General features: G+C 32.6%; 1 protein-coding gene across 1 annotated transcript; it reads left to right on the top strand.

The window, feature by feature from the left end:
- Positions 1-3,020: 3,020 nt before the first annotated feature.
- LOC134238745 (uncharacterized) lies at positions 3,021-19,561 on the top strand (the record flags this gene model as incomplete). Its single annotated transcript, XM_062720867.1, has 22 exons — positions 3,021-3,116; positions 3,308-3,400; positions 3,582-3,680; positions 5,656-5,751; positions 5,952-6,047; positions 6,265-6,375; positions 7,929-8,222; positions 11,067-11,205; positions 11,597-11,801; positions 12,216-13,045; positions 13,146-13,263; positions 13,653-13,832; positions 13,948-13,984; positions 14,165-14,482; positions 14,741-14,874; positions 15,021-15,219; positions 15,506-15,625; positions 16,032-16,183; positions 16,480-16,614; positions 16,749-16,863; positions 17,803-17,896; positions 19,337-19,561. Coding segments are annotated over 22 exons (3,797 nt in total), but the record flags the coding sequence as incomplete, so codon positions are not given.
- Between the last annotated feature and the right edge of the window lie 3,038 nt (positions 19,562-22,599).

The raw sequence follows: 22,599 nt of genomic DNA, 5'->3' as shown, positions 1-22,599 counted from the left end.
AATAAAATCAACACTGAAAACAAATATGTTTCTTTTATTGAAGATATTCAATTAGTTTGCGAACTCTTTGATCATCCCTCGTTAATCACGCAATAAAACAATGAATTGATATTTTGGTTTTGGGAAAATAGGAAAAGCAGATGTCCTTGAAGTATGATTTGTCAATTTCTTACAGGAGAATATATATATTTTCAGAGTCGATGCCACTTGTAAAAACACAGTAAAAATTAGAGATTCGTACCAGATAGAAGTGTGCACCTGTCGTTTTTGGGGACTTTGGTAAGCATCGTTCTAATAGAATATTTGATATCAAGCGGATGACACTTGATTTTGTATTTCGAAATTAATTTAGTTTTATACTGAAATACATTACCCAAAAGATTTTGGTAATTGTTTAAGGTCAGATGACACGTTCCTCAAATATGTGTTTTGTGTCTCTTGGTATAATATGAAAATAATTCCTATTTGTCATTCTTTACGAATTTCTACATTGGTTTCAAGGTGTTTTCAAATGTAAGTACACCGAAAATTGTGTTATGGGCCATTTAGAAGATTACCCATAAGAGCTATATAAGAAATATGACCCTGTAGTATCTTGTCCAAATGCCTGGTAAGGTACCCTAATTTTTTGTGAGGAAACTTGTTTAAGTACCTAAGCTTCAATGACAAATTATTACAGAAAATTATATATTTCTGAGGAACGTGTCATCTGACCTTAACATCAAGACGTGTCATTGATATTCAGTGTTCAAATGTGTATTCAGGAAACAATGAAAAATTTCATTTCATTATTTTTTTTTGAAGCAGTTAAAGTAGTCTTCCCGTTTATATGAACCTGATACAAGTTAACGACAAACGCATTTTATTACGAGGAACCAAAAAAATATTCTCAATAGATACTCAAAAACTGAAATCTTCAAAGCTTTACTTTCCTGTATACATTGTATGTATATCCCTTATCTCTGCCATGGATTCAAAGACGTAGATAGAACGTGTACAAGTCTCTTTCAGTGTTTTAGCTCACCTGAGCCGAAGGCTCAAGTGAGCTTTTCTGATCACATTTTGTCCGGCGTCCGTCTGTCCGTCTGTCTGTCCGTCTGTCTGCAAACTTTTCACATTTTCTACTTCTTCTCAAGGACCGCTGGGCCAATTTCAACCAAACTTACCACAAAGTATCCTTGGGTAAAGGGAATTCAAGTTTCTTCAAATGAAGGGCCACGCCCTCATTCAAGAGGAGATAATTGGGAATTAATGAAAATTTAGTGGCATATTTTAAAAATCTTCTTCTCAAGAACCACTGTGCCAGGAAAGATGAAACTTATGGGGAAACATCCTAAATTAGTGTAGATTCAAGTTTGTTCAAATCATGACCCCCGGGGGTAGGGCGGGGCCAAAATGGCCGACCAAAGTTTTACATAGAAATATATTGGAAAATTCTTTTAAAATCTTCTTCTCGAGGATGACAAAGCCATAATTCATCATATTAATATGGAAGCATGTTCAGGAAGTGTAGATTCAAGTTTGTTTAAATCATGACCCCCCGGGGGTAGGGCGGGGCCAAAATGGCCGTCCAAAGTTTTACATAGAAATATATGGGAAAATTCTTTAAAAATCTTCTTCTCAAGAATGACAAAGCCATAATTCATCATATATATATGGAAGCATGTTCAGGTAGTGTAGATTCAAGTTTGTTCAAATCATGACCCCCCGGGGAAGGGCGGGGCCAAAATGGCCGACCAAAGTTTTACATAGACATATATAGGAAAATTCTTTAAAAATCTTCTTCTCAAGGATGACAAAGCCATAATTCATCATATATATACGGAAGCATGTTCAGGTAGTGTAGATTCAAGTTTGTTCAAATCATGACCCCCCGCGGTAGGGCGGGGCCAAAATGGCCGACCAAACTTTTACATGTAAATATATAGGACAATTCTTTAAATATCTCAAGAATGACAAAGCCATAATTCATCATATTTATATAGAAGCATGCTCAAGTAGTGTGAATTCAAATTTGTTCAAATCATGACCCCCAGGGGTAGGTGGGGCCAAAATGGCCGACCAAAGTTTTTAAAGATATATATAGGAAAATTCTTTAAAAATCTTTTTCTAAAAAATAGCAAATCCATGATTCGTCATGGGACTACTTTTGGATTTAAACTTTACAATAAAAAGCCATTTTCTATTTTTTCCTACCCTTAGTGCTAAAGTGAGCGATGTGGCCCATGGGTCTCTTGTTATATATTTTTTTCATATCGTTCATAAACATTCAACGATAGTACTTCTCTTTAGTTAGAATTTGGGAAAGAAGTACAGTGAAAAAAATATATTAAACAATATAAAAAAACAATGACACTTTAAACATTGTTTTATCATAAACTTTATATAGCACTCACCATGAATGGGTGACAAGATATCGCGAAAGGTATTACAGGATTTGTTGCCGTGGATATGGTGGAGTGTCTTGTCTACGTAAGTACTCAAATGCACCTTTATTCATTATTACTACAAAACCTTGATCTGAGTTCTAAATTATATCGAGTTGACATTTGCAGATCCAGAGAGTAAAATAAGGCAGTAACATAGAGGAGGTTCCCTTATAGTCTGCTGATTCGCACATGTCAACGACACTTTATTCAACCAACCGAATATGAAATTAATTTTACTCGTGAAAGAAGATTTTTGACACTCCTTAAAATATCAAAATGTTTTATCCTTATTATTGACAGGCGCGGGTCGTCAGATTCTTCGCGTTTCCTTTAATTAATAAAACAAAGCAATTTTTCTAGGATTTTTTAATGCGCAAGAATTAAAAACCTAATGAAAGATTCAGAGAGAGGCAATTAGGATTCAGAAAACCACTGTGGTGATCCGGAAAGTCGGATCATACCGTCATGTGATTGCAAGAAAAATCAACAATAAAATTTCATGATTCAGAGTTTGGAATATAAGAAATCCCTATCAAACTACGTAACATTTAAAACCCCTTTTATTTACCAGCTCTATATATTTTAATTTAGCTATATGCACCAATAATTGTCATGGTCATGGTAGCTGTAAAGCTCCTGAAGTCTGCAAATGTTGGAGTGGGTATACCGGAAATGCCTGTGAATCACGTAAGAAAAAAAAACATAATAAATAAAAGAAAATATCAAGTTTGCAGAGGGTCATTTTAATTTTTTTTTTTAGATGTTGTAAATTACAAATGTGACTTTGTATTATAATTGTTGTTTACAACAATCTTTTTATGTGTATGTTTTTTACAGTCAAAAGTGTTCACATGAGAGTTTCTAATTTTTGATTACAGCTATCTGTGATCCTAGCTGTGAGCACGGAATCTGTATACGTCCTGGCTTTTGCCTTTGCTACCCGGGTTACACTGGTGGACGCTGCAATACACGTAAAGACAATTTAAATGAAATCATGAGAACTTGTTTCAAAACAGTAAACTTATGATGTATAAGAAGATTAATATTAGGTATTTTTGAGTTGATTGTAAATTCCTTAACTTATAATGACAATGTTTAAAATATGTTATATAATAATATTTAATCATTTATAAAGAATCTCAATGTTTTCAGCAATATGTGATCCAGTTTGTGAGAATGGAGGCCAATGTGTAAGTCCAAATACATGTAGTTGTCCAACGGGCATGTACAGTGGTCCTAAATGCAGAGATCGTAAGTGATGAAAAAGAGTTATTTTAACTCATATACATGTATTTTTTAAATCAAATCTCTTACGGATAAATAAACTTTTATCATTTACGCAAGAGATTCCCTCCGTATTCCAATGTTTGCTAAGGAAAAAAAATCCTTCATTAGGCATTATTTATTTGTGCACGTACATTTTGAAGATGTGTAAATAACTTTTCCGCATTCTAATACCTGTAACCAGCTGACACGGAAGTATATTCTAGGAATAATTCGCCTTTTTCATAGATAAGTATCAACACATCAACAAAATGATATTTTAAGATCATTGGGATCCCATACAATTAGCATTTATTTGTTTTAGCAAGAATTATTCATACATTTTTATGTGTAGAAATACTGACGCTATATTTTGTCATTGAAATTGTTTGATGTATCCAGCAATGGTTCAATTCAATCAACCAAAAAATGTTCCGACCAGTAAAATTTGATTATTTTTTTTAGTCTTAACTGATATATTTAGGGATGTGTTTTCTATTTGTTTTACCAATCTGCACTAATTTTCACGTGAACTTAGAACACCTACTGGAACATTGTACATTATACTTACATATGTAAAATGATACTAAATTATTTAAAGTATTAAAGTATATTCCTTTAATTTATCAAATTATTTATTGAAATTTGATTTATTTATGAAATAAATCAAGGCTTTCTATTTCATGCACCGGAAATGCTGGTCGATCATACGTCCGGATTGTGTTTTTCTTTATTAATCAATACTATAATCTATCTAGTGATACCAATAATATCAATTATTTCGAAATATTTCAAAAAAATAAATAAAATAAAAATAATCTAGGCTTTCAAACTAGGTTGAATCAATAAATCATTTCCTTCTAAAATTTTTGCTTTGGTAGTAACCCTTTAGGTCAGTAAGACAGTAAATCGATGCGGCAGGAAATAAGAAAAAAATCAAGGATTTGCAAAAGGAAACCTTATTATTTGCTCTCCACAAATAATGATAAAGTACACGTTCGGAACCAATTCAGACCTGACACTACACTGACATTACATCTGTAAAAAAAAGCATTCCTATCGTGCATGACGGCAATGACTGACATTTTCATTTCAAATTTCCTTACTCCACTTATATTGAAATCTTCTATTTTGGAATTCCGCTTATTTTGAAATAGAAATAAATCCCCAGTTTTCACCTCTGATATTCTTTGTATTAGAAGATGTACTAAGGTGTGAATAATTAAGTTTCCAATCTATATGTTTTTATACTGCGTGCTATTAAAAAAAACTTTTCTTTTAAAATCTTTGCATCCAAGTACATAATACGGACATATTGTGGCTAAACAGCTAAACGTAATATTGTAACCCCACGGATCAAGAAAAAAAAAGATAACATTGAAATTAAATGCGTACTGGTAATGGCTTTTTATACATGTATGCCTAAATTCGAAATAGCTAAGGGATTAACCCGAGTACACTTCCGATGACATACAAGCAGCTCAACCGTTTAAGTGCGGTGATTGTTCTCCGAAACGTAAATAAATGCGATCGAGGAATATTCAGGTTGAAGATTGTCTTATCAATTAAATAGAAATAAAAAAAATTATTTAAACTTTCAAGGACTCATATTCTATGTATTCTGTTCACTATTGTAAATAAAAGGTGACAAAACTAATGTGTTCGGGTTTGTTCTTCTTTATTTTAGATCGGGATTGAACTTTTAAAAATGGCGGCTTCACGATTTCGCTTATATTGAATTACGGATATATTGAAAAAAATTGCATAGTCCCCTGAATTTCAATATATCCGGAGAAGACTGTATTTTTAAAAATCCTGCCATAGGACGTGGTTTCAATTTGTATAAAACAAATCTGGCTAACAATTGATGAAATGCATTTGAAATCGAAGGATAACGTGAAAGTTAAACTTCATAAAAATATTATGTATTTCATTTTCTCTAAAACAATATTTGATTTTTCAGCCATTTGCAATCCTCCATGTTTGAATGGAGGGACTTGCTCTCAATCAAGACAGTGTGTATGTCCGAGTACCTATCAAGGAGGGGACTGCAATACACGTAAGTATCTCTTTCTTATACATACTATAACATTAAAATGATCCATGTTATAACATTCATATATATATATATATATATATATATATATATATATATATATATATATATATATATATATATATATATATATATATATATCACTTGGACTACACATGTCCCAGACATGGCTAATACTTTAAAAAAATGTTTCATTATTACAGCTGTTTGCAATCCACAATGTCAAAACGGTGGTACATGCATTTACCCCGACACATGTTCATGCAGGAAGGCTTATACAGGAAAGCATTGCGAAACACGTTAGTTTTTTTTATGTATAAAAAACATGTTTTCTTTGCACATTCATTTTTATTAAATTCTACAAATAATAAAACTAATAGTACAGCATTATGATGATAATATACAAATGATAAATAACTTTTTATGATAAGATTGTAAGCACTATTTAGCACCTGTAAGATGATGGCCATTGTGTTTAATTATAACGATACCTTAATATCATGCTCCTTTTTAAAGCCGAATGTTCTTACCATTCCCCCTGTTTTCCTGGGACATGCAAGGATTCTGTGACGTGTCAGTGCTACGAAGGGTTTTCTGGTCAGGATGGATTACAGCGCTGCAAGACAAGTAGGACAAATGTACAATGTGTAGATCTATTTGAGATGAGTTTTAGTAAACAGTCTTTTTATTTTATTGAAGAAAGATAATTTCTAACGTAAGAAAAAAAATCATATGCTAATCGAAGCACTGTCGATACTTTCTAAAAATCTACTTAACGAGATGCATCACTAGTGAGTATCTGAAAAATACTATAGAGAATTTATGCATGGGGAAAAAGTTTAGGCTTTTTTTTACCTCCTTTCCGATAAATGCTTTTGAGGCACAGCCATAAATCTACAAATTCCAAGCTCACATTTACAAGCAATTGATAAATAAAAATCACAAAGTTTAATTTTGTTAAGCTTTTGGATAGCAATTTGCTAGGTCTTTATGTATTCCCGAGAATTCCAAAGAATCAGAATTTTCATGTCCCTTTCTGGCCCAAACACTCAGGTTCCATGCGTATAATTATGTAAAACCAGATTAAATAGTCCTTAACTGAAAAAGTTTGAAATGTAGTTGAGATATGTCAATTCACCTAAACCACGTGCCTGTGATTAAATGTAAACCAGCATGTTCTGAGGTTCTATCATTTGAATCGGACAATTGTTCTCGGTAAGCGACTTTGTGCGAAAAACTGTATACAGGGAAATTCTCGTCTCCTTTTATTTTCGCCCCTTTCTCCTTATCCTCATTGGGCTATTTTAAAACGGGACGAGTTTAAAGTATGCAGTAAAATTTCTTAAACACAACTACGACTGGGCAACTCTAAATCAAGGCCAAATTGTTTTCAAGCGTGAAAGGGCGAAAATAGCATAGGGCAAAAATAACCCCGTATACAGTAATACTTGTAACAGTAACCATATAAGGAAGATTCACCGGATATACATATTCCCCTATTGCACTAAGACCCGCCTATTATCTTTTCATGAAAAAAACATATTGTTAAAAACCAGACCGGATGTCAGAGGGTTTCAAAAAGACAAAGATAATGCGGGGATTTTTTTTATAAATTAAAATTTGTCGGAACTATTTGAAACTATTTAGAAGGCGTCAAATTTATTCACTCATGTTTGAAAAATATCATAATCGATGTAACTTAAATACATACAATACATCGTAAAAAAGGGGCCCAAGATAGCAGCTAGGTCTTATCATCCTTTTTATATAATAAACATCAAATATCAATATATGGTACGATATCAGTATCTTATGAATATAAAATATTCCAAAGTCAGTGAAAAAATCTTTCCTAAAACAACTATCAAAAAGGATAATCTCTGCCAAAATAAAAAAAAATATATTACTCTTATTTTGAAACGTCATTTTTTAAAATTTTTTTTCGTACTTTCAACAATGAATAAAATTATACATTTGTTAAAAAAATTCGTTTGAATCTCAAATTCAATGGAGTCTTTTATATGAAAATGAACATAATTGAAATGAGTATTAGAATGAGATGGCCGTTGATCTCATTTGATGTCCTTTTTTTTAATCTCTTGGATTTAGATATATAGTATAACCATCCCTCAAAATGTTGCAATATAATGAAACCAGTTAAAAATATTATCTTTTAACAGTGACTTCAAGAAGAAGCCCAACAATTACTCGATGTACGTCTATTCTTGCCAATATTGAAAGAACTGGACTGAAGAGAGAACTCTATCGCTTTATGACGGATTCATCCGAACCAAACACTACTAAAGTAGATACACTGTGGCTCAATCAAAAGGATTACAATTACATCAACGTTGTTTTTTCAGCATTCTTTAATGAACCAGAAGACCTGGCACTTCCAAATTATATTACAAACTCTAAATTTGGAATTGTTGCAGGAAAAATACAAATAACCCTACAAAAAGTGGGCAGGAATGGTAAAATAATATAGTAATACACTTTATATATTACATGCTAAGAAATCCCGTCCATTTTTTTCAAAGCGATTGAGTCAATAATATAGCTACATTACATCATTTTTTAGCTCACCTGAGCCGAAGGCTCAAGTGAGCTTTTCTGATCACATTTTGTCCGTCGTCCGTCCGTCTGTCTGTCCGTCTGTCCGTCCGTCTGTCTGTCTGTCCGTCCGTCTGTAAACTTTTCACATTTTCGACTTCTTCTCAAGAACCACTTGGCCAATTTTGACCAAACTTGGTACAAAGCATCCTTGGGTAAAGGGGAATTTAAATTGTAAAAATGAAGGGACATATCCCCTCGCAAGGGGAGATAATCAAGAAAAGACAAAAATAGGGTGGGGTCATTAAAAAATCTTCTTCTCAAGAACCACTGGGCCAGTAAAGCTGAAATTTATGTGGAAGCATCCTGGGGTAGTGTAGATTCTAAATTATTCAAATCATGACCCCCGGGGGAAGGGCGGGGCCACAATGGGGAATGAAAGTTTTACATAGAAATATATAGGAAAAATCTTTGAAAATCTTCTTCTCAAGAACCACTGGGCCAGAAAAGCTGAAACTTATATGGAAGCATCCTGGTATAGTGTAGATTCTAAATTGTTCAAATCATGACCCCCGGGGGAAGGGCGGGGCCACAATGGGGAATCAAAGTTTTACATAGAAATATATAGGAAAATTCTTTGAAAATCTTCTTCTCAAGAACCACTGGGCCAGAAAAGCTGAAACTTATGTGGAAGCATCCTGGTATAATGTAGATCCTAAATTGTTCAAATCATGACCCCAAGGGAAAGGGCGGGGCCACATTGGGGAATCAAAGTTTTACATAGAAATATATAGGCAAATTCTTTGAAAATCTTCTTCTCAAGAACCACTGGGCCAGAAAAGCTGAAACTTATGTGGAAGCATCCTGGTATAATGTAGATTCTAAATTGTTCAAATCATGGCCCCCGGGGGATGGGTGGGGCCACAATGGGGAATCAAAGTTTTATATAGAAATATATAGGAAAAATCTTTGAAAATCTTCTTCTCAAGAACCACTGGGCCAGAAAAAGCTGAAACTTATGTGGAAGCATCCTGGTATAGTGTAGATTCTAAATTTTTCAAATCATGACCCCCAGGGAAAGGGCGGGGCCACAATGGGGTATCAAATTTTTACATAGAAATATATAGGAAAAATCTTTGAAACTCTTCTTCTCAAGAACCACTGGGCCAGAAAAGCTGAAACTTGTGTGGAAGCATCCTGGTAAAATGTAGATTCTAAATTGTTCAAATCATGACCCCCAGGGAAAGGGCGGGGCCACAATGGGGTATCAAATTTTTACATAGAAATATATAGGAAAAATCTTTGAAACTCCTCTTCTCAAGAACCACTGGGCCAGAAAAAGTGAAGCTTATGTGGAAGCATTCTGGGGTAGTGTAAATTCTAAATTGTAGGAATCATGACCCTCGGGGGAAGGGCGGGGCCATTATAGGGAATCAAAGTTTTACATAGAAATATATAGGAAAAATCTTTGAAAATCTTCTTATTGGGAACCACTGGGCCAAAAAGCTGAAACATATGTGCCCATGGAAGGATCATGGGGTAGTGTAGATTTCAAAATGTCTAAATTATGATCAGTGGGGTAGGGTGGGGATGCATTATGTATAACAAGGGTGAAATCTGATAAAGAACAGAATGGTCAAAGTTTCTCAGGTGAGCGATGTGGCCCATGGGCCTCTTGTTTAAACATTTATTTCTTTTTCTTTAAAATGAAAATTTTTACATACCAAATCAGGTTAGCTTTACCCATTTAGTACTCTTTTCCATTTTACTTAACCAGGAAATGATGTTAACTTTCGAAAATTTGAAACCATTTTATATATAATTTGTTGCGGTACTTCCTTAACTACCAAGTTCTTCGTACCCGATGTTCATTTAAAGAAAAATATTTTGTTATGGAAATACGTAACAAATCGAAAGGTTCGTTATTTTTACTGTAAAACTACTTTATAAAAATTAATTTTATTTTCTTTATCATTTTCTTTTTAACAACATTAAATTTAGATGGGCACCCCCCCCCCATCCAAAAAAAAAATAAATAAAAGGTTGGGGGGATGTAAACGCTTTTAGATAATAAGTATTCAACCTATAATTTAAACCAGTAAAATTTAGGATCCCTCCCTCAAAATTGCGGACTTTAATTGCATCGCACACATCTCCCTGGGGAAGAATAACATATAAACATTAATTCTACATTAATGGAGTTCGTTCTACGGATAGAATATATAAGTTTTCTTGGCTTGAACACGATCAACCCTGCTGTTAATTATAAGTATTGAACTTTTGCAAAGAGCACTGATTTTTACAGTTGACTTTATTCTTCGACATTTAACCTGTGTCATGTATGGAGGTTCAGAATTGGTAATAGATAAGAAATATGGTGTTTCGGGCACAAGCATGTAAAGGTTGATATTTGAGGGTAAGGTAGTCATCAGGAGCTTCATGTGCCACGTAAAGCTGCATTGTTTTTGCCAGCTATTTTCGTTCATTAAAATATTGAACTAATTGTTTTTTTTATCGCAATGGAGCTTCCGTATATCGTCAAGATGTAAAAGTAAGCCGTACACTGTTTACATTAGCACTCTTCGCAAATGTCCAATATAAACCTTCTGCTTTGACGAATTTAATTATAAAAGAATCATTTTTTATTTGTTTTTGAATTAGTAGGATTCAATATTCACCAGAAAATGAAAATGAGTTAAAGTAAGCACGAAATGAAACGTACATAAGTGAAATTCATTTATATGCATTTTTTTCTATTTTATCAGATCCAAACCAACCTTTCCTGAGCAAGGATCGCAAAACTGATTGCAATAACCAACCAAACTCTCTCAATCCTAATGAAGATACTTTTGAGTGTAACTTCACAGCTGAAAACTTTGACAGACTTCTGGAAAACGGCGACAAGTAATGAAATCAATTACACAATTTTAATAACAATTTTGTTTGCCTTTTCCCGATTCAAGGTTTAGAAAATGGGTCAGTAGGTAGACTGGGATCTTTTTCTTCTCAGAAAATCTCTACATACATGCACACCTTAATGAAACAAAACTTCAGTCACAAATTAAAGGAAAAAAAATGTCTGAGATTAAAGTTAAGAAAGAGTTTTGAGTCAGTCATTTTTAGCCATTCGTAGGGGAGAAGGCATCTAAACAATTTTTAAAGGTGCACTTTTATTAACATTCATATTTATAAACAAATCAAAGTGAATATGTGTTTGATTTTACAGCTTGTATCACAGACATTTTTTTTTAAAATTTCATTTTAAATTACACATTTTTTTCTGTTTTAAACACAGTTTAACAATAACAGTTATAGCGGAAAATGGGGGATATCGAGAAATAATAGGGCCAACTATAGATGATCGCAATAAGGACACATTCATCGGGCAAAGTTCTACGAAATCTACAATGTTTCGATTTGACTTTGAGAAGCCCCGTCATTGTCCTCAAAGAGACCCATGTGAGACAACAGCATTGGATGTAAGGGAAGATATAACCAAGGTTTGTAAAAAATGTTTTCCCAAGTTAGACAATTCTTTACATAAATAAATAAATGTATAGAAATAATTTCCTACAAAAATTAACATTTTATTTTGCAAGAGAAACATTTTAACCTTGTAATAGAGCATTTTTTTCTATCTGAGAAACGTCAATCATACTTTTGTTAAAATAAGCAAGCACATTAAATATACATGTATGTACATTGGGGTTAATTCCTCCTCCGTCGCACCTGATCCAACCTCTAATAAACTGTGTGTTTGTTTTGCTCACAAATGGTATTGTTTCAATGAATATTTAAGTATGTTTACCATTTAACTGCCAATTTCATATACATCTCTGTTTAAAGACGCTTAATACACTCTATGCTTCGATTCTTTATGATATAATTTTTTTTCTTCTTTATTTAAACTAAAGTATCCAATAATGCTTTCTTGGAACAAATGGTTCGATGATCTCTCAGGTATTCGAGAATACAAACTGCAGGTTTATTTACTAAAACCGAATACAACATACCTTACTGAATCTAATCCGTGGAACCCATTTGAAGAGATATCCTTCAATGCAACAAAGTCAAGTTATAACCATCAGTACACTCCCAAACAGCCTGGGATGTATTCCTTTATTTTAAACGTAATAGACAATGCCAACAATACACAGTACGCTCGCACCTTGGTATTGTATGACCCATCATCAAACATCACACTGTCGAGTTCATCATTCATTGCAACAAGTGCAGAAGAAGAAACGAACTTCAAGTGGCAAAATAGTCTTACAAATGACATTACGATGTCATGGAAAGGACACTTTGAAAACAAATTTCACGATAAAAATAAACTTTTGAATCAAGTTGCACAATATCAAAATTTTGACCACCTGACAAAATATGAAAAAAAAGTTCCACAAGAACTTGACGATAACACAGGGAAAAGAACAATGCGCAGAATACCAAACATTCATGGTATTGTGAAATTTGAATATTCTTTTAGAAATGGAAATCAAGGTAACGGAACACCTAATTTTTGGCACCCAGTAGCTGACAATATTTCCGAAAGTCAAACATTCTCTACTGAAAGGAAAGATGGAGACGCGATTTATTTCTGGGTTAAAGCAACTGACGTCATGGGGAATATAAAAGTCGACTTAGCAAAAATATTTTTTGATTCAAGTCCACCAGAGAAAATAAAAGATTCAGATGTTAAATTTATACCCAACTTAAAAACTGCTACGTATGATTTTTCAAGTAGGTAAGGAAGTTTTATATATTTATTGTATTAAATAGTATAATATTTTGTTTAAATACAAAATACAATGTGTTATTCATTCACTGTTCAATTATTTCCTCAGATTGCAGATCGACACATTTGATAGAGAGAGTGGTATTCATAAAATTCACTTTGAATTACTAGCAAACAGCAGCAACCAAATATTCCATGAAAGTGACATCCCAGGAAATAAAACTGATGTATGATTTATATTTGTTACATTTGTTAACCAGAAGTATAAATTTAATTTTTGGATTGAATGTTTCAGAGAGGAATATCTTATTCTTTATTGAAAACCAAGTAATGTACATTCCGTGTTTCTTTTTTTTAAAAAATATTTTACTTATATATATATATATATATATATATATATATATATATATATATATATATATATATATATATATATATATATATATATATATATATATATATACTTGTTATATTTCTTTGGCAAACTTAAAATACACTGTAACTGTACTGCTCATTTAAGGCACAATCTAGATAATGAAACTTTTATTCAAACACATTGGAACTTTTGAAAGATTCCATATAAAAAATGTCAATAACGAAATTTAATTGTATTTAGATGCATGTGGGTAGAGAAGGATACAAGCTACCAATGGGAAATTACTATTATTATAGTCACTCTATTGACATAAACAATTGCTGGATGGTTGTGTCAAAGGAAAAATTCAACAAAGAGTTTGTTTTCGTAAATATAACTGTGTATAACAACGCAATGGAAACTATTCAGTATAAAAAAGTGGTATGATAATGCATATACATTCGTACGAAATAACATTTGATGAAATTTCAGCAGTAATTGCATAAAACTTGTTTTGATTGTAATAGATATGAGAATATTTGAATATTCTTTGCAGGTAATAGACATAGCTTCACTTGACGGTATGGATGAGTGTAAGTTTATGTTTCTTTCTTTCTGTTTGTTTTATCTTCATGTATCTATATATAGATATATATAATCAAGAAGCAACGATATTGATATATCTTACGTCTGACTTAAAGATCATACTTAACAAGATGTACATGTAGTATTTAACTGTCTTATCATATTTTTATATAAAACACATTTTCTAGATACTGGTCCCATGAATTTGACTGTATTAGCAACGTATGACAACAGTGTTCGTCTGAAATGGACCGTTTCCCCAACTTGTTATGAAAGATCGAAGATTATCCTTCAATACCGTTCATCCAGTGGACAAACAGAGACCCGATTTATTGACAAGGATGCAAACTGGGTGGATCTGACGGGGCTTGAACCGGAAACAAATTATACATTATCTTTTATTACAGAGTACGGAAATGAAAGAAGTGATCCCGTATTTCTCCATTTCAAAACAATCAAATCACCACTAGCTCTCAGTGTTTCTGCCATAGCTGGAATGTCAGCAGGTAAAAACTCGTTTTGCCTTAAACGGAATGTAATTTCCGATAAATTTACCAAGAGCAAAATAACAATTGAAAATAAATTGATGTATATTTTTTATTAAAAATAATTCATATGAAATAACTTAATCATCTGTCTAAAAACAGAAAAAAAAATGTATTGGAACCTTTTGAAAAAGATAAAATCAGCTTCATTTGACATTTATAGTTTAAATTATTTACATGTAAAAACAATATCAATTATTATGTCAAAAATGGTTTCAGGGTTTTTTATACTTGTTGTCATAATTGTTGTGATGGTTGTCCTTTGGCGACTTGGACGTCTGTCAGTTGTACGAGAAGACATTCGACGCCGTGCTACTTCAGTTCGAAAGACTTTTGCTAATCGATTTTCAGCTGTTAGTAATTTTGTTTATAAATCATATTCCTAAAACGATTCCACAATTTAAAATTTACATTTAAACTCACAGGTCTAGAAAGTAAACATGTGTAATTTCATATATGTGTTATTGTCTTCTTCAGTCACCTAATATTTCGTTTTCAGAATCATGGCAATGATATGGATGACATTTATATCTACGGCCAAATGGAACTAAGTAATACCGAAGGATGGATTTTACCGAGTTCCGATATTGTGCTAGACGTCTTGTTAACGAGTGGAAGATTTGCAGACATATATAAGGCCAGATACCGAGAAAAAAATAACAAAGCTAAACAAATCGTGGTCGCAAAGACTCTGAAAAGTATGTTTACACGATATAGCATATACTGTATGTAACTATAGTTTACCCATGATATTATATGCATTTAGAGATGCAAAATGTAAATGCATTTGAATTAAAAGCAACATGATCATTAAAAAAGCATAGTATTTTCAATTAGCTTCGGTAGAACAACATTCGGATTTACATATATATCCCACATTTGTTATCTTTATTTAGTTTATTTCATAAAAATATGTAATTATATTGTACAATATTTTATGAATTGAAATGTATGCAAAATATTTATCAAACTGCCTTATTTTAGGTGGATATACTGAGGAAAACATGCTGATGATGAGAGCAAAGATGAATTTTTTCGGAAAAGAAGTCGGGGAACACCCAAACATCATTCACTTCATTGGTGCTGTCATCGATAATGACACATGTATGTCACCATTCAGTTATGGAATACAATTGCTACATTATATTTTGTCCTTAAAAATCACAAGAAAATCAATGAACAAAAAGCATAGTAATAAAAAGAGAAAGATTAACATGCATTTTTGATTCGAATACCTATGTAGTAAATTCTCATTAAGCAAGACAATTGCAAATAAACTGGACTTTAACACGTTTGATTAAAGAGCTAGTAAGACAAGAAGTAATGGAAATTCCATAAATATACATTTTATTTTATGCGATACAGAGAATTAACTAAAAACTGAATGTATTTAAAGTTCGTCAGACAATTTCAAATAACTTTTTGAATTAAAAATAAAATCTTAAATTTTTTTAATTGTGGAAGACGGAATTTAAAGCATTGAAATATTTTTCTGAAATATATGTTACAGTTGGACCATACATGGTTTTTGAGTACTGTACAAAAGGTCAGCTTCGAGATTGGTTATTACAACAAAAGAATGTGGCAGAGGATATTATCGAACAGCTATATCGAATTGTTTATGGAATCTCGAAGGGAATGGCTTACCTCGAGACAAAAAAGGTCACAGTTTTCTTTCTTTATAAAAAAAATATATATGTTTGTTTGAAAGTACAGTGACCTTCAGATATCCGGACGTCAGATATCTTGAAGCTTCAGTTTCTGAACGATATTTCATCGAAATAATTTTTTTTAAAGTTATATAGTCTTATTTAAATGGCACCTCAGGTATCCGGACGCTTCACAGATGCAGACAAATGGGCTAGGACCCAAAGTGTCCGGATGAATGAGGCTCCACTGTAATAGATTCGATATTTAATTTTGATGTTACATATTCTATAAAATCGACATGTTTTCAGCTAGTGCACAGGAGACTTGCAGCACGAAATGTTCTACTGAATGATGACATAGAACCCAAAATCTATGGATTTGGACCAGAACCGCAACAACAACAAAGCAACGAAGAGGATGGAGGTGGTACATCTGACGAAAAGGTGATATTAAATCAAAATTCCATTATAATGTTAAGAGTGTACTACGATAATTGTCTACTTTATTTATTTATATAAACATGGAGAAAAAATGAATAAATATATTCAAAAATATTTCAAAATCTAATATAATCTAGGAACGAATCCCTGTGAAATGGACAGCACCAGAGTGTTTTACTTCAATGAAAAAAGCCAGTACAAAAAGTGACGTGTGGTCTTTTGGGGTTGTTTTATGGGAAGTATTTGCTTTGGGTATGTATAATTTATTTCACAGTTTTAGAAGAAACAAATAGGATAAACAATAAAATGAAAAGGAAAAAAAAAGTAAGTTTAACATTGTTTTGTATTTAGTGAATGCATATGATAAAGGAATTAAGCAAGATTTGAATTGCCCAAGACCAGAACTTTTTACGAGGCAAATGCGAGGGAAACACTCCTGGTCGTGGTTAAATGCAATCTCGATAACTTTCTCGATGTTATGGTTTTCAACTGTTGATTGATTGATTGTATATTGTTTAACGTCCCTCTCGAGAATATTTCACTCATAAGGAAAAGCTACCACTTGCCGGATGAAAGACTGCAGATTTTTATCCTTTACTAGACCTTATAGTGCCATTGAGCAGTGAGGGATCTTTATCATGCCTACGCCTGCCGCTGACACGGGGCCTCGGTTTTTAAGGGCTCATCCGAAGGACCCGCAGCTTTCACTTCAAAGTGCCGAGCGCATGGCGAAGGAACAGTTGCTACCCATTTCATCGACTGGGTCAGTCGAGGCCGAGATACGAACTCACGACCTCCCGATCACGGAGCGAGCGTTTTCAACAGTTAATTAAATTGATAAAAAATGAAAGAAAAAAATTATATGAATACGGATAACTATGAATTAGTTTTGTGAGCGGGGATAAGATCACTTGCACTGACTAACGCAAGGGGGTTAGTCCATTCACAACGACTTCCAGAAAATCATTCATGCATATTTTCATATCTAACAATCCAATTTCATGCACAGAAAAATATTTAGAGAAATAATGTTTTATTAGTATATTGCATGTAACATTCAACTGAAAAAATTAAGGAATAAATCTAATAGTCAAAAAGTATTTGTTCATTTGAAATAAATCTTTTGTAGAAACATTGTCGATGCTTCTTTGTAATCTAAGACTTGTTTTGATATGTATTTCCCACATGTAGGTGAAACTCCTTATCCTGGAATACGAGGTAGAGATGTTCAAACCCAGGTCAATAATGGTCATAGGATGGATAGACCAGAGTTTGCTAATAATTTGTAAGTCAATTTTAAATAATCAGACCACAAAAATTAATTACATGTATAATTTCTTGTTCTTCGGAGGGAGGTCAACATTACTGCGACATCTCCAAAAATTTCAACTCATTACCGCTACATTTTGTTTTTTTTTTCAAATTTTCAACTGATCATGACAGCTATATGTTTTCTTTTTTTTGCTCGAAAGTAATTCATTACCTCTACATAATGAATTAGCCAAAAACAACACATTACCGGTACTGCTACATTTCGAATCAGCCAGGTATGGTACAAAATATGATCATATGTTGTTTCAAGTATTTAAATACCTAGTTCATGATTTTTGTATGAGATATACGTGCCATTCTACATTTTTGGAGGAGCATGTGATGTAGGATTTTAAAATAAAATGACATTCAAAGCTTTAATTTTTTTTTAGATTCTTTATAAAATTAAATAGATTTTAAATAAAGCATTAATTCTATAAAAAAAGTCTCCTACTTTCAACTCCCCGTGGTGAGCGAGGGTAAAAATGTCTTTTGCATTTATATATGTTGTACTTTAAATCAATCTGTACACGCAAAAGTGGCTACCTAACGAAAGAGGCAATGTAGCGGTTATGTATACTTTTATATATATTGCGATAATGTAACGTTTTTGTAGCGATAATGACTATGTAGCGGTAATGAAAACTTCGAAAATGTACCGGTAATGGCACGCACCCTCGTCTGACATTTGTTTTCAAAAAAGTACGAGCGGGCAAGCGGCTAGTTAATAATACTATTATTACTTTTTTGTATGCAAATTTTAAGGCAGAGCGCAAAAAAAAAAAAAAGTGAGCGGACAATTATGTGTTTTTTTCTGATTTGCGTACGCAGAATCAAATTACATAACAAGAGCGGAAATGGAACAGACAATAGCACAGAATATCTGTGTGCGGGAAATTGAAAACAATATTGTTTGTATAGCTTTGTCTAAATACGAGCATGTGGGTCCGACCAACAAAAAAAAAATAACGGTGTGGCCACAGATTTTTCATTCAATTTAATAATGATTAACTTCTTTTTATTATTCCAAAATTAAATGTATTTAATGTATAAACAAAAACGAACCATTATGAAGATTTATCAATTCTAAATAATATAAAATTACCGTTGACATACTTTTGTATGGGATTTATTATTGCTAAGAACACGGTCACACATTTTCTGTTTCTTTAAGACAACTTCTGAGATATATTTTTTAAAACGAATTACAACAATTCACAGTTTTTAAATTCAGATAAAAGTAAAAATATGATTCGACAAAATTATCATCAGCGGAGAAGAAAATGCACAGTATTTCATAAACTTCGGGATACATTAAAAAAGTGAGATGTTTATGTATGCATTCTATATGTTATAAACATATGTATAAGCACACTTGATAGTTCAAATAAAAGACTTTTTAATTTTTTTAAAGCTACTATGGAATAATGACGAAATGCTGGAACACTAAACCAAGAAGACGGCCAAGTTTTAAAGAAATATCAACAGATATTGGAAAGACCTTCAATGTCGCTCCCTCTGACGAGCATTATTATTACTGTGAAAAATGAAATCATCTTGAACATTAATTGTCTAGTCTGCGTTATATTACTGATTCAGGATAATTTTGTTTACTGAAAAATTACAGTGCATTTTTACAAATTACAGACTTGATGTAAAAGTATGAAATTCATTTTTAAAAAAGATATATTTGCTAATGTTTCTACTTAACGTTTTTTATTTTAAGTGCAATGTAATTATTAGCATTAAATTTTCATTAAATTGTATGCATGAGATGCTGTAGTCTTTTCTTTTGATTTAATTTACCTAGCTAAAGTGAACGTCTCTTATCAGTATTTGTCTGTCGCCTGTCTATCACATACAGTGTATCATTTACTTTCACATTTCCGAAGAGAACCGCATGAGCAATTTTGATAAAACGACCAAAAAGCAAATTTAAAAATAAAATCGAAGAGTTCAAGAAAAAAAAACCGATTGATTGACATTCAAAGGGAGGTACATGTAATTTTGTACTTATTATAGCGGTTTTCATATTTAAGTACCTTTCTCAATGACGAAATCAATAAGATTATCACGTTTGCGAAAGGAGTGACGAAACATGTCTTATTATGTTTTTAAAACAACAACTTTAAGATTCATCATTATTATAAATGTTACCTCATCAAGATCTCTTCCTTCCAATCCGATAAATTCTATTTACTCATTTTTTTACCCTCCATTCTATCAGATTTACTAAGTCTGTAAAATACATACATAATCTTTCAACATACAGTAGTTGTAGACTGTTTAGAAAGGAGACACCACCAGTTATCAGGTCTTAGGAGGGTTATGACCTGAGGGTGCTTGCGCCCGATTTTGAGGATGAAAACCCTACTCAGACCTTATAATTGGTGATGTTTTCCTTCTTAACAGTCCGTAAAAGTTTTATAATTCTTAATAATTTAAATTATGAGATAGATAGAGTTGAGAATAGTAGTCAAACCTCTTGTGTCTCCTAATCCGTTCTGATTCCATGCTTTTGAAAATATACTTTTGCGGATAATTACGCATACATAACATTGTGATAAAAAAATATTCAAAGGACACCACTTTCTTTGTTTTTGTTTTCACTATAGTGTCGATTTAATTTTTCTTATTTTACTTGTATTTATATAACTATCAAAAAAAAAAAATTAGACTGCAAATTTCAATCAACAAAATCACTTAAAGATATTCCACTTGCCAAACGTACCCTAACCCTAACCTTAATCTTAACCCTACTCTCATCCCCCAATCTATCAAAGGCTAGAGCTTTTTTTTGAATTAAGCGAGTTTTCGTTGAGGCGTGTGCATTCCTTCCCCCCAATGCAGAGACTTTAATTTCCCCTATTTATTTATCTTTTTAGTTGTTATTAACGAAAACAATTTGCATTTTTTTTTACATGTTACACAAAAGCTGAGAAATGATCCAAAGATTTTGTTCACGGTAGCCTAGTGGTAGAGCGTACGCTTCGTGATCGGGAGGCCCGGGTTCGATTCTCGTTCCCGGCGCCGTGTCACACCTAAGATGTAAAAATAGGTAGAAACTGTTCCTTCGCCAAGCATTCGGCATCAGAAGTGAAAGTCACGGGTCTTTAGGATATGACCTTTAAAACGTAGGTCCCGTGTCACGGTAGGCGCTGGCACGATAAAGAACCCTCACTGCTCAATAGCCCTGAGTGCCGCGTATAGGTCTAAATTTGAAGCCCAGCATACGGTGACGTCTCCATATGATTGAAAAATTAACGAGAGGGACGTTAAACAATATACAATCAATCAGTCAATCAATCAATCAGACACACTGGGTACAAATTTAAGATTTAATTTCAAACTAAGTCTTCTAAATTATAAAACAAGATTAAAGATCAAATAATGCGGACAAACGTTTAAGCACTTCTTTAATAACAGTATAAAATTCTATATTGGATTTTTGAAGAAAAAAGACATAGAATATATAGAAGGATTGTCCAAGAAAAACCAAACACTTTCAATATCTTTTGTTTCACTAATACATGTAAGACTTTAATTTAAAAAATTGTCATACCTCATGATCATCAAAAACGCCTAAAAAGTTCAAAGACATATCTCTAGAAATAGCGATACTGATCCTAATCTCAACTGTTCGAATTGTTCTTCACGTTGGCCCAAGATGTCCTGCTCCTGCCTTTCCGATTCGTATTCATTTAAGTGATTTTTTTATGCGCCCGGATCGATAGATCCAGGGCGGATATTGTTTTTGTCCTCTCTGTCTGTCTGTTTGTTTGTTTGTTTGCAAACTTTAACCTTCGCCATAACCTTTGAACCATGAAAATTAGAGACTTCATATTTAGTATGCATACTTCAATGATAAAGCTCTTTCAAACGATACGAAGGTCAATGACCTTGTGACCTTGACTGCGACCTGTATGCTAAAAACAGCTTTTTTTCTGCAAACTTTAACCTTCGCCGTAACTTTTGAACCACAAAAGATATAGACTTCATATTATATATGAATACTCTACTAATTATGTTCTTTCCAGTGATACTAAGGTCAACGTCCTTGTGACCTTGACTGAGACTTTTATGCTAAAAATAGCTAAAAATAGCTTCTTTGATTCTTAGCCATAACTTTTGAACCATGAGACATTTAAACTCTATATTTGGTATGCATACTACACTAATCAAAATCCTTCAAATTTTCCGACGGTGAATGACCTTGTGACCTTGACCTATATGCTAAAAGTAGCTTTTTTTTCTTAAACTTTGTTGCCGCCGGGTGCATTGTGTTTTACAAACTCATCTTGATTTTTTTTGCTTTAATTTTTTTTCTTGAAAAGTTCGTGCATTATCGCCATAACATTCCCTAAATACATCAATGATTTTAATGTTTAATAAGCATCATCTATTTTTTATCAATATTACAAACTATCCATCATTATCATTTTTTAATAAATTGTTGATATTTTAATAAGCAATGGTATGTCCAGGCAGTGCAACCTCGAAGATTGCTTTTTTTTTTTAATTAAGTCTGTAACTGACAAAAAAAAAAAAACAAAAAACAAAAAAAACAAAAAAAAAAAAACAAAACAAAAAACAAGCATATGTCAATATGTGCATTTGTCATCCAAAAATACTGTTAATTCACTCATGCACTTTTATATTTCATAAAACCATTAAACC

Source organism: Saccostrea cucullata, unplaced genomic scaffold (genome assembly GCF_032062105.1).
Source record: "Saccostrea cucullata isolate Sc308-1 unplaced genomic scaffold, CSIRO_AGI_Scuc_v1 ctg11623, whole genome shotgun sequence".
Taxonomy (NCBI): Eukaryota; Metazoa; Mollusca; class Bivalvia; order Ostreida; family Ostreidae; genus Saccostrea; species Saccostrea cuccullata.
Note: the sequence above shows the minus strand (reverse complement) of the source record. Positions and strands in the feature narration are given on the sequence as shown.